The sequence below is a fragment of the Conger conger genome, chromosome 19 (assembly GCF_963514075.1).
Source record: "Conger conger chromosome 19, fConCon1.1, whole genome shotgun sequence".
NCBI classification, from domain to species: domain Eukaryota; kingdom Metazoa; phylum Chordata; class Actinopteri; order Anguilliformes; family Congridae; genus Conger; species Conger conger.
Window position 1 is genome coordinate 6,503,208 of NC_083778.1, and position 12,949 is coordinate 6,516,156.

The following is a 12,949-nucleotide window of genomic DNA, read 5'->3' on the forward strand; positions in this document are numbered from 1 at the left end:
GTTTTTACAATGTATATGAAGTTAAAGTGACCTTTAATTTAATGGTATTTACATCCATATCGGGTGATCCATGTACGAATTACATCCCCTTTTATACAAATTCCCCCTCATTTTATCAGCATGCTTAGAAACAATATAATTCACTGTTCCTCCAAGGCCGTAATCTACACCTAACATATCTTACAGCTTCTATAGTTAAAAGTTATTTTATAGATAAAATCATTCTCGGCACGATGCTGAAAAACCAAAAAGACCTGTCCAACAAGCCATGGGTGTGTTTGTGAACACTCTCCACAGAATAAATCTGCATTAGTCATCTGCTAAAACAGGATTGCCAGGTTATAGTTTGCCATGTGGTACACCTAAAGGAGACTGGAGTTCTGAAAAAAAAGGTCTTGTGGATACAATTAATTCTGAAGTGTATTGACAGATCTTATCTGCCCAAGTTCAATCATTACATTATTACATTATTGGCATTTGGCAGACGCTCTTATCCAGAGCGACGTACAGTTGATTAGACTAAGCAGGAGACAATCCTCCCCTGGAGCAGTGCAGGGTTAATGGCCTTGCTCAAGCTCAGCCAACGGCGGGTCTCATTGTGGCTACACCGGGATTAGAACCACCAACCTTGTCTGTCCCAGTCATTTACCTTAACCACTACGCTACAGGCCGCCCTTAATCAAATGACACCATTTCATCCCACAGCAAGGCAGTGATTCCAAACATACACCAGGGCCTTCTTAATGATGCTCCAAATTGTTTGTTTCAGGAAGCCTATTGTTTGGCCAGTGTCTCTGACTGTTATAGTCTTATTTAGGTTCGCGGAAAGCATATAATGGCCTGCTTTACTTTACTTGGCACAACTCTGCTTCTTGTGTTGACAAACACCAAACAAAAGCCAAGAATCAAAACTAGATACCTGAAGGCTCTTATACCTGCAACTAAGGAAACGACTGAATACACCTGACTATCAAAAATAGCACTGTGCCCATTTCATGATTGGATCACAGACAAGCTGTACTGTCATTCTTAAATTATTAAATCTCATTCTTAAATATTTTTTAACTTCTTAAGCATTCATCAAACTTTATATAAGGTTACCGTTTCCGCAGATATTGAGGATATTGTTAACTTTGTATAATCCGAGTTGACGACTGACCAAAATTTTGTGCAATGTGCATAGCATGTAGTGCGAATAAAACGTAAAGAACAGAATGGGTTTAAGTCCACATAGACCTTTGAGGAAATATCTATGGAAAAGTGGGCTAGATGCGCTTGATGTATAGCCCCGGCCTTCCCACATCACGCAGTCGGATTTTACTCTGATTTTACCAATGCACTGCGCAATTTCCCATCAACATTTATGCTGTTTAACTCTTTAACCCTTAACCATATGGCACTTAAGCTTAACTACCGTGAAATCCTATACCTTTTAAACCAACCAGAATGACTGCTATACCATTGTTTTGAGCCCCTATTAAAAACCCTATTCAAGTTTCTCAACCAAAGCTAAAAAAATAAAAAATAAAATAAAAAATCTCCTTGGGATTTGGGTGGAGCCACACATAATTAATTAATTAATTATCTTAACCCACTTATCCTGAACAGGGTCACAGGGGGCTGGAGCCTATCCCAGCATACATTGGGCGAAAGGCAGGAATACACCCTGGACAGGTTGCCAGTCCATTGCAGGGCACACACACCATTCACTCACACACTCATACCTACGGGCAATTTAGACTCCAATCAGCCTAACCTGCATGTCTTTGGACTGTGGGAGGAAACCGGAGTACCCGGATGAAACCCACACAGACACAGGGAGAACATACAAACTCCACACAGAGAGGCCCCGGCCGACGGGGATTCACACCCAGGACCTTGCTGTGAGGCAGCAGTGCTACCCACTGCACCATCCGTGCCGCCCCAAATCGAAAATAACAAGCTGTAATGAAGCACTATTGCCACCTACAGGACAGGGTTATCATTTTAAAATTTGGCAAAACACAATCATAATAAGCATATTAATAGCAATAAGAATAATAACCATAAAAACAATAATAATAACCATAACAACAATAATAACATAACATAACAACATAACAACAATCCAATATGGCCTCCAACATAAATGTTGTTACAATATCGCAGCAGGCCAATAAAATACAGGGCGGCCTGTAGCGTAGTGGTTAAGGTAAATGACTGGGACAGGGAAGGTTGGTGGTTCGAATCCCAGTGTAGGTACAATAAGATCTGCACAGCCGTTGGGCCCTTGAGCAAGGCCCCTAACCCTGCATTGCTCCAGGGGAGAATTGTCTCCTGCTTAGTCTAAGAATGCAATGTAATGAAAATGATCAAAATAAAAAATAAGAATCAAGAGTGGAATAATGTGTACTAAAGCCAAGTCTCTGACAAAAAGCCAAGGAAATCATTCTGCAGTGACGGAACTGCCAGTCCTCTTCAACAAATTTCGGGGTTTATAGAAAACAGCTTTCACCCTGTCAGAATTGTCATTAGTTTTGAGGAAAAAACACATGTAGAGGAAGCATAGTAAATTTGATTGTGCATAGTCTCACTCCTTAGGACCATAACTCCACATAACATTACATTACAAATCCATCCAAATCGTATATGAACCTCCTTCCATGAGAACAACACTGAAGTTAGGTGGCCACCAGCTCACAGAATTGTATAAATAGTTACGGACACTTGCAGAACTGAGCTTCACTGCAATCCGCCTGAACCTGTTTCAAAAGGCTGTCGGTGTGATGAGTGCATTTCTTCACTTGTCTGAGGAAGCCGTTGACGTTGTTGTCAGAAGCACAATGAAAGGGCGAGTGCGCCCTTATCAAACGTTTGGGCTTTAGGATAAGACATGTGCAACTGATAACATTTTCGTCACGTTATACATTTTTTTAAACCAAATAAGTATTTCAAATGGCAAAATATTTATTATGAATAATAATTACAGATGGCAACATTTGGTGGAAAGTCTGCACTCGACAACGTTGCGTTCTGTCCAATCGTCTTGTAGATGGGCGGGGTCCGTGGTGTCATGGCGTCCTTCACTAGCAGAAGAAGCGATTCTGAATAACTAGACAGCTAGTTCCTTTGTTGTGGCAACATAACACCTCGGATCGCCTTCATCCTCGAGGACCATTATATACAACTCTAGAAACGAACATGGGGACTGTCCACGCCAGGGTAAAAAAAGCATTGTGCATGACCTACGCGCTAGCTAACGTTACGGTACTTACAGTACAGGCCGTATATGGCAGTCGATTAAACAAAGTCCACTTGGTGATGTCAAGGGCACCATAAATTAAGGTTATCCATTTAAGAAGATATAGCCTATACCTATAATGTAATAATTTGTAATTACAGTATTATGTTTTGGCATGTATCTGCTATATTTTATTGGAATAACAACGTAAGCAAAATTATTTAAGTGATGAGGTTGAAGAAAAACGTCAAGTGACATTAGCCAGTTAGCTACTGTTGCTAATCATCATTGTAGAAGGCGAGATTGCCTATTACAGATTTGGGATTACAGCTATTTAGATTACATCTAAATCCGCGTGTACACTAATATAACGATAATGAAACTACGAATCGTCGTGTGCCTGCAGTTGCTTGGTTCGGCCGACGCCCGAGCGCACAGACATATCTTTTTATTGCGAATAGCTCGCTAAGATTCTGCACACCCCAGCTAGCATTTGAGAGTTTGACATATACAGCATGATACGTCAACGAGATAAACGCTTTATCTTCTGCTGTTCAGAGTCTAGATCCCCTCCCGATGCGCGGGCCCGAGCTGGGGGTTCATGCCGAGGATGTGGACGTGGTGGAAGTCGAGCCGGAGACCAAGCAAGAGATTCTTGAAAACAAAGACGTGAGTTCGGACTTCGGACGTACTGTGTGTATTCACTGCTTGCGTCTGTGTGCGTGTGAGCGATATTTTGAACACATGACATATTACAGTATTTGTATTGTATGGTAGGCGTCAGAGAGCTAGCAGATGATGCCAGGGAAGCATCTTTAATATGTACGCCTCTTTCAGGTTGTAGTGCAACATGTGCACTTGGACGGACTCGGAAGAACAAAAGAAGACTTTCTGACGCATGAAATCTCGGACGTCTTCTCCGCCAAAAACCTTATCGATGTGAGTATTCTTTCGTTTCTCAGGGAAAGAAAGGACTTCATTCATCCTCAAAAGCAGCATCGGACAGGTTAAGCTAAGATGATAAGAAATTAGAATCCAATGTGCGACATTGTCTCAGGCGCTAAGAGCAGTCGTTTAGCAGTTGGAGGGTTGCCGGTTCGATCCTGCCCTGGGTCCCTGAGCAAGACGGCTAACCCCTAAATGCTCCTGACGAGCTGGTCGGTGCCTCGCATGGCAGCCAGTCGCTGTTGGTTTGCGAGTGAGTGTATGAATGGGTGAATGAGAAGCATCAATTGTACAGTGCTTTGGATAAAGGCGCTATATAAATGCCAACCATTTCCCATTTACTGAGCCTGTATTGGAACCTATGGAATACGCTCAAAAAGTGCAAACACTGCATTCCGGTCTTCTCGTTTGGCTCAGTTGCACCAGGCAAGACGGCAACTGAGCACAGAAAGGTATATGAATCCAAAAGGATGATGTTTGAGCCAGGTCTGGTTTGACCCAGGTCTGACTTGCCCCCGGGCTCTGTGGTCTCTCCGCTGCAGGTGATGAAGAAGTCCCACGAGGCCCGGCAGAAGCTGCTCCGTCTGGGCATCTTCAGACAGGTCGAGGTGCTCATCGACACCTCTCAAGGTGCTCCTCTCTCCTGCACCCGTTTGTGACGCCTCACTAAAGACCGGCCGAAACAAAAGCCAGAACTAGCTTCCGCCATACGACAACGGATCGCTCGGGGGAGTTCGTCGAAGGGCTGGGAGTCGCTTTAACCCAATGTCAAATTTTTATTAGATTTATTTATTTGACTTTATCAAGGACAGTGCACATCAATCAACATTTTCAGTTTCCATATTTTTACATTACATTAATGGCATTTGGCAGACTTAAAGTTGATTTAGACTAAGCAGGAGACAATCCTCCCCAGGGTTAAGGGCCTTGCACAAGGTTGTGCGGATCTTATTGTGTACACCAGGGATCGAACCACCGACCTGTACCTAAACCACTATGCTACAGGGCACCCTACCCATCAATGTAAATGCGCCAGAGTTAGTTAATGAGCTAATTTTCATCTGTAGTCCCTAACCTGCATGCGTTTGGACTGTGGGAGGAAACCAGAGTACCCAGGAGTAAGCTATACACGGGGAGAACATCCAAACAAATGCCACTGTGCTGCCAAAAGGAGGAGGGACGTCAGCCGTGAAAAGGATATTTGATTGGAGGGTAACGGTAAATTGACGTTTGATTGACGTACACGCCCCACCGGTCGGTACACGATGACGTAAAATCTAGTTTTCCAGGAAGTGGAAACAATTGTTGTGAAAATACACACTCTCACACACACTGAAGCCTGATTTACACTTGTGCGTCGAATCTACGCGTAGCCCCGTTCCCTGCGCAGAGGCTAGGACGCATAGTTACATTTCTGGGGAGGTGTGCGTCAGGCTACGCTGTAGCCACTGCGTAACTTTCCACGCAAAAAAGGCGTGGTAAAAGGCCTGCGGTCCATCTTTCGTCCCTCCGCAGGTGAGGACGCCCTGCCCAACGGGCTGGACGTGACCTTCGAGGTGAGGGAGCTCAGGAGACTGACAGGAAGCTACAACACCATGGTGGGAAACAACGAAGGGAGCATGGTGAGACTTTTCCACAGCACCCACTACATTTACATTACATTACAGGTCATTTCACTGACACCTTCATCCAGAGCGACATACAGTTGATTAGACTAAGCAGGTGACAATCCTCTCCTGGAGCAATGCAGGGTTAAGGGCCTTGGCTCAAGGGTCCAACGGCTGTGCGGATCTTATTATGGCTACACCGGGATTAGAACCACCGAACTTGCGGGTCCCTGGGCGAGCGGTCATGTGACCAGGGTGTGGTGTACCTCTTTCCGTAGGTCCTGGGCATCAAGCTGCCCAACTTCCTGGGCCGGGCAGAGAAGCTGACCTTCCAGTTCTCCTACGGCACGAAGGAGACGTCCTACGGCCTGTCCTTCTTCAAGCCTCAGCCCGGAAACTTTGACCGCAAGTACGGGGCCTCCCTGCGGACACAAAGCACTTTACTCCGAGCAGGCTCCGGCCTACCGTCTGCTGAGACGGGCATAAATAGCCGTGACATCACTGACCCAGTACTTCACTGGAGCTCTCCGCCAATCAGAGAGTACATTGATGATAACCAACAAACAACGGAAACTGTGATTGGCGGATACTTTCTAGCAGATGTAGAGCTGGAAAGTATTTCCCCAATGCTTAATCCCAGAACTGCATTTTAAGTCCTTTAATTTTCCTCTGATACAAAGATGTGCTACAATGAACTGTCAAGCGATAACTCAGCTCCCTTAGTTTGTAAATGATACATTGTCTGGTTTTGATTTTATGACAAATGCTTTGTTTGCAGCTTTTCTCTCAATCTGTACAAAGTGACCGGGCAGTTCCCATGGAGCTCCCTAAGAGAGACAGACCGCGGGGTCTCCACAGATATTAATGTAAGAGATACTCTGTGACCGTTAGCACCATTTACAGTACAGTGTATTCACCTTACCACCGTTTACAGTACAATGTATTCAGCTTATAGTCCTGCAACAGAGCACGGCAGGGACCGACAACACGCAGCGGACATAGAGTACAACATACATAATATAGTGTGTTTATACATTTCGCTAATGATAGCAGTTACAGTCGATGTTGGGCGATGATAGAAGGTCCACAAACGTCACTATCGCTGGACTGTAAACTGCCCTTCATCCACTGCAGGGCTGCGGTAGTTTGTGAGTTACATTTTAAATGTCATTGGAAAAACAATAATATTAAATGAGGAGTTGATTTCCTGATATGAATTTAAATATTGAAAAGTTTACCGCAAGTTTTATTTAAATCGAAATACTCTAAACGTCCTTTACACTCACTGCGTGAGCTGGAGTGCCTTGTCTCAGGGCATCGCTGGATTTGTGGGCGGGGTTGTTTGTTGCTATGGTGACGGTGTGGCGTCCCGCCCCTCTCTCCCGCAGTTCCCGATATGGAGGACCAATCACACGCTGAAGTGGGAGGGGGTGTGGCGGGAGCTGGCCTGCCTGGGGCGGACCGCGTCGTTCGCCGTCCGAGAGGAGAGTGGCCACTCCCTGAAGTCCTCCCTGTCGGTCAGAACCTTCCCCTCTGCTCGCATCACTGCGCGTGGCGACAGCAGACATTTTGTGCCAGAACGCTCACCACATACCGGCTGAGGTGGAGGAGGGAGAAAGCTATTTTTTAGCCAATGAAATCAGATGATGATTAGGTGGCAGGTTGAAAGAGCCGGGTTGGGAACCCCTTGACTCTTTGCGGTATAATGATGCTTAGTTTCTCAGACAGTGTAGTATAAGACAGGTGACAGTTTCCTGACCCAAAGCGTCATCTGCACCCCCAACAGCACGCCATGGTGATTGACACCAGGAACTCCGCCATCTTCCCCCGGAGAGGTGCCTTGCTGAAGATAAACCAGGTGTGTGTGTGTGTGTGTGTGTGTGTGTGTGAGTGAGAGATTGTTTGTGTGTCTGTCTGGGAGTGTGTGCACGTGTTTGCGTGTGTACGCGTGTCTGTTACCTGACTGGTCGTGTTGCACACAGGAATTGGCCGGCTACACAGGGGGCGACGCCAGCTTCCTAAAAGAAGACGTTGAGCTCCAGCTGAACAAACGTCTCCTGTGGGACTCGGTGAGAAGACACACACTCACTCGCACACACACACTCAGGAGAGATTAGTGTCTGAGCAACCACTGACAGTCTCTCACAAGAGACTGTCTGCCAAATGACTGATTGTAAAGAGACTGAACTGTGGTTGCACTGGGTAGGACCATTACAGTGTTGAGGTCAGTTGCATTTCAAATAAGCTGCATTCACCAAATGAACAGAAATAGAATAATTTAAATATAATAAACTACATTTTATTTTTCGTAATGTGAATTTGAGAACGTGAACATTCCAGTTCCTCCTTTAGGTCCTTTCGGTCTCTTTGTGGGGTGGCGTGCTTTTGCCAATCGGAGACAAGTCCACCAGCATCGCCGACAGGTGAGTCCGGTTGGTGGCGAATTCCAGTTTATAACTGTAATGGTCTGTGGTTAATTCTAGAATCTAACTGGAATGGTCTGTGGTGATTTCTAGAATCTAACTGAAATGGTTTGTGGTGAATTCTAGATTCTAACTGTAATGGTCTGTGGTGAATTCTAGAATCTAACTGTGAAATGGTCTGTGGTGAATTCTAGATTCTAAGTGTACTGGTCTGTGGTGAATTCTAGATGCTAACTGTGTAATGTCTCAGGTTCTATCTGGGCGGCCCCACCACTGTGAGGGGCTTCAGCATGTACAGCATCGGCCCGCAGAGTGAAGGTGAGCTCACTCCCTTTCCTCTTTACCTAAAAGAGATGGGCTAAAACACTGTCCTAAATCTCTAACAGCAAGAGATGCGTTTCCCCCACATTTGTCTGTAAGGCATACACCAATGCCAGGATTGATAGAATGCAGGGCAGGATGGTGGGTAGAAGGTCAGAGTGCAGGGGAGGATGATGGGAAGAAGGTCAGAGTGCAGGGGAGGATGATGGGAAGAAGGTCAGAGTGCAGGGCAGGATGATGGGTAGAAGGTCAGAGTGCAGGGCAGGATGATGGGTAGAAGGTCAGAGTGCAGGGGAGGATGATGGGAAGAAGGTCAGAGTGCAGGGGAGGATGAAGGGTAGAAGGTCACACCTGTTCTCTGGCGTTGCAGGTGACTACCTGGGCGGGGAGGCCTATTGGGCGGGCGGGGTGCACCTCTACACCCCCCTGCCCTTCCGCCCGGGACGCGGTGGATTCGGCGACCTCTTCAGGACGCATTTCTTCCTCAATGCTGGCAACCTGTGTAACCTGAATTACGGTGCGTACCTGGGTAACCTGAATTAGGGTGTGTACCTGTGTAACCTGAATTAGGATGCGTACCTGTGTAATCTGAATTAGGGTGCGTACCTGTGTAACCTGAATTAGGATGCGTACCTGTGTAATCTGAATTAGGGTGCGTACCTGTGTAACCATGCAGGGTTCCACTTTAAATCCTAAATACTTTTATTGCACCCTAAGGCAAGTTTTTAAACCCAAACCCGAAAGTAATAATACAGTAAATACCAACCAATATAAACTAGAAGCACCTAGTTCTCCTGACAAATCACAACTATAATAATTACACTTGCCATAACAATGTAAAGATGCAAATACATTTGGACCTCAGTCACTGAAAAGATGGACAAGAGTCATTGTGTGTGTGTCTGTCTGTGTGTGTGTGTGTGTGTGTGTGTGTGTGTGTGCGTCTGCATGTGTCTGCGTTCTCAGGTGAGGGGCCGCAGGCACACCTGCGGAAGTTGGCGGAGTGCATCCGCTGGTCATACGGAGCGGGGATCTTACTGCGCCTGGGCAACATCGCCCGACTGGAGCTCAACTACTGCATTCCCATGGGAGTCCAGAGTGGAGACAGGTACGGCAAACCTCACCTGTACAGCTAACAGGGTCACTACTACACCGTCACCTGTACAGGTAACAGGGTCACTACTACACCGTCACCTGTACAGGTAACAAGGTCACTACTACACCGTCACCTGTACAGGTAACAGGGTCACTACTACACGTCACATGTACAGGTAACAAGGTCACTACTACACCGTCACCTGGACAAGTAACAGGGTAACTACTACACTGTCACCTGTACAGGTAACAGGGTAACTACTACACCGTCACCTGTACAGGTAACAGGGTCACTACTACACCGTCACCTGTACAGGTAACAGGGTCACTACTACACCGTCACCTGTACAGGTAACAGCGTCATTACCACACTGTGCATTAGCTGTAGCTCTGCACTCTGCACAGGTAGAGAGCTCATTTTAGTCAAGAGGACAGCTACTGTTCCACAAGTAAAAGTTAATCTTAGAGTGGAATTCTCCGACAAGCACTTCCGTTCTACTTCTGCTATATTGCGTTGAGCACTTGCCATCAAATTTGACAATCTACAAAATGCACACACTCAATTACTTACATTTGAGTAATCATATCTCTTCTCCTCTTTCCAGGATATGTGACGGCATTCAGTTTGGTGCAGGAATCCGCTTCCTGTGATGTCATCAGCAACCCAGCCCTAACAGAGAATTGTGGGAAATGAATTTTTTTTTTTTTTTTTTTTTTAAACACGCTTCTTTTATATATTGTAATGAGTGGAACACTCCCAGAGGGGCAATGCACGCACCTGGCCCTCAAGGGTCAATCACTGTCCCCCTGTGGTTTTGGCTTAGCCCCCACCCCTCTATGTACTTTGAACAAATCATGTACGCCCTTGTGTTTGAAACCAGCCAATCAGACGACTCGTGCGGAGACCACAACCTCTGGTCCAGGCACTTTCTACCTCCGATGGCCAGTACATCAGCATTGCACACAGAGCTGTATTCCTAAAGCCAGGCGTTCTGACAGTCTGCCAGAACAACACTACACCTGCCATCTCCAGACCCACAGCCTGACTGGACCAGTCGTGGGGAATCCCACACACCCGTGTGCTCTTATAAGTCTTTTTTGAATGTTGTCTGAATGCTTACGCACATAAATAAATCTTTATTTCCTCCCCCCTCCCCCAGATCACCACTCGTCTGGTTTTCTTAATCTGCAGTTTCAAAGAACTGCCACATGCCACTAACATGCGGGGTTAGTCTCTGCTGTTCAGCCGAGGTCTGGTTGTTTTGGTACTGGGTTTCCACATGCAAAGATATGGCAAAGGGTGGCTGAATTATTTTACAGGATGCGGTTCACTTTCAGTCCAGCAGGGGGTATTAATTAACTAAACCATTATTGCCCTGAAGGGAATCAGCTTTGCACAAAAATCAAGATGACCATCAATAATTATTTTGTCATTGAATAATGAATAATGAGGTTAAAATGCAGACTCACTGTTGATTATGGAAGACGACAGCAATCAATTTCAGAATACAACCGGGAGCGGGAAATTGGCATCCAAATCCAGACAAATGTGGCTAAACACCATTAGCATCAGGACCATGAGTCTGATTTGCTTTGGAAGCGTAGGTTCATTTGCAACATTGTAAACTTATATTCTGCTGCCATTTGGTACAAAAGGTCGACACGACGACAGTTCTCAGAGTTAAAAGTTTCGCAGACGCAAATGTTGCCAGATCCCGAGCCTTTTCTCCACACGCACTTTTGGCTCCGGTTTGTTTACTGTTTGAAATTCAATTTAAATGTTAAATCCAATGATAACCTCAGATTAAAGGTGACAGTCTGCGTTTTTAACCTCGTTATTCAACGCCTCGTTTTTAAATCCAATGTGCCTGAGTGCAGAGCCAAAAGAACATAAATTGTGCCATTGTCCAAATACTTACAGACTGCACTGTTAGTTGCAGAACATTTTTTTTTTCTCGTTTATCAAAACAGCAACCTTTTCCTTTGTAATTGACTGGAAAGCTGCCATTTTGAACAGTGACAATGGAGTTGACCTCCACAGAATGTGTACAGACAGGCTGCCATAAATACCCCGTTAAATATTAACTCACACCCTCACCGCATGATAATCAAGGCTCTCCTCAGGGAAATAAAATATAATGATAATACATTACTATTGCACATTTCAAGCATATACACTCACTGAGCACGTTATTAGGTAGATTAAATATGCAAATATTTAATCAGCCATTTACTTTTACTCATTTACTTTACTTTTTACTTTTCAGACCAAATGTCAGAATGGGGAAGAAATGTGATCAAAGTGACTTTGAACATGGAATGATTGTTGGTGCCAGACAGGGTGGTTTGAGTGTCTCAGAAACTTCTGACCTCCCTGGATTTTCATGCACAACAGTCTCTAGAGTTTGCAGAGAACGGTGCAAAAAACATTTTGAATGAAGAGAGGTCAGAGGAGAAAGGCCGGACTGGTCGAAGCTGACAGGAAGGTGACAGTAATGCAAATAACCACACATTACAACAGTGGTATGCAGAAGAGCATCTCTGAACACACAACACGTCAAACCTCTACTGTAAGTGGGTAGACTACAGCAGCAGAAGACCAATAAGTCTAATAAACACCAAATAAAGTGTTCACCGAGTGTATATACTGCCATATACTCGTCATTGACATATCCTGACCAGGAGCTTAAGCTGGTATCATTCTCTATTAATTATCCTTATGAAGTGCCATATACAGTAACCTCATAAGCCCTGTATAGCTACTGTGTAGGTTTATGGTGTGTACCACTCGGTATAAGAGGCATATTAATCTCATTTGTTGCATCAGAGGTCACATACCATTCCATATGCGTATTCCTGTACACATCTTAAAACGTTCATGAAATATTTAAGAAGGTGTTATGTATTAAATACGAAGGGAGTTTTCTAACTCCAATGAAGGACAATTCATAGAATGTGTTCTGTGATTCTTACAATTCGTAATAATAATGATTCAACTTACAAGAATCACATGATCAAACATACTGTACAATGTGTTCAGTGGAAGAAAACCAAATGTGATGAAACAATTCGATCACTCAACTTGGGAGAGTGAATAATTAACCAATCATGAAACTGAAGGTCACATCACCATCCATGCCAAAGTTATCACATCACAGAAACCCTAAGGGTTGTAAACCGCTAATGAAATATAATTTATGTACTGTATAATTCTATTTACAGCTGCAGTATTATGCAACTATTATAATTTACATCATATAGTATTATAAGTTACATAATACTATAATATAATAAATTACAGACCGTGAGACTTAATGAGATAGTGAGCCAAGATAGTG

General features: G+C 44.7%; 1 protein-coding gene and 1 long non-coding RNA gene across 3 annotated transcripts; one reads left to right on the forward strand and one right to left on the reverse strand.

Annotated features, from left to right (window-relative positions):
- The first annotated feature begins 3,041 nt into the window (after positions 1-3,041).
- On the forward strand, positions 3,042-10,765 carry samm50l (sorting and assembly machinery component 50 homolog, like). Of its 2 annotated transcripts, XM_061229905.1 has the most exons (15): positions 3,042-3,201; positions 3,779-3,889; positions 4,058-4,159; positions 4,708-4,795; positions 5,681-5,787; positions 6,051-6,181; positions 6,551-6,638; positions 7,161-7,289; positions 7,559-7,630; positions 7,755-7,841; positions 8,125-8,195; positions 8,446-8,513; positions 8,887-9,033; positions 9,483-9,624; positions 10,217-10,765. In XM_061229905.1, the coding sequence occupies exons 1-15, from the start codon at positions 3,181-3,183 to the stop codon at positions 10,260-10,262; spliced, it is 1,410 nt and encodes a 469-aa protein (XP_061085889.1). In that variant the 5' UTR covers positions 3,042-3,180; the 3' UTR covers positions 10,263-10,765. The 2 variants fall into 2 exon arrangements, with proteins under 2 accessions (XP_061085889.1, XP_061085890.1); XM_061229906.1 differs by lacking the exons at positions 9,483-9,624; positions 10,217-10,765 and adding an exon at positions 9,123-9,418 and having other exon boundaries at positions 8,887-9,068.
- LOC133119365 (uncharacterized) lies at positions 6,045-9,684 on the reverse strand. The gene is made up of 3 exons (XR_009706510.1): positions 7,732-9,684; positions 7,059-7,369; positions 6,045-6,194 (listed from the first exon to the last, which is right to left on the reverse strand). It is a non-coding gene; the product is annotated as an uncharacterized LOC133119365 (long non-coding RNA).
- Positions 10,766-12,949: the final 2,184 nt, after the last annotated feature.

Excerpts from the sequence above, each read along its gene's own strand:
- samm50l (XM_061229905.1), top strand. The coding sequence starts at position 3,181 with ATGGGGACTGTCCACGCCAGG. Across the intron at positions 3,890-4,057 it reads AGATTCTTGAAAACAAAGAC|GTTGTAGTGCAACATGTGCA; the intron begins GTGAGTTCGGAC and ends CGCCTCTTTCAG. Across the intron at positions 7,631-7,754 it reads CCTTGCTGAAGATAAACCAG|GAATTGGCCGGCTACACAGG; the intron begins GTGTGTGTGTGT and ends TGTTGCACACAG.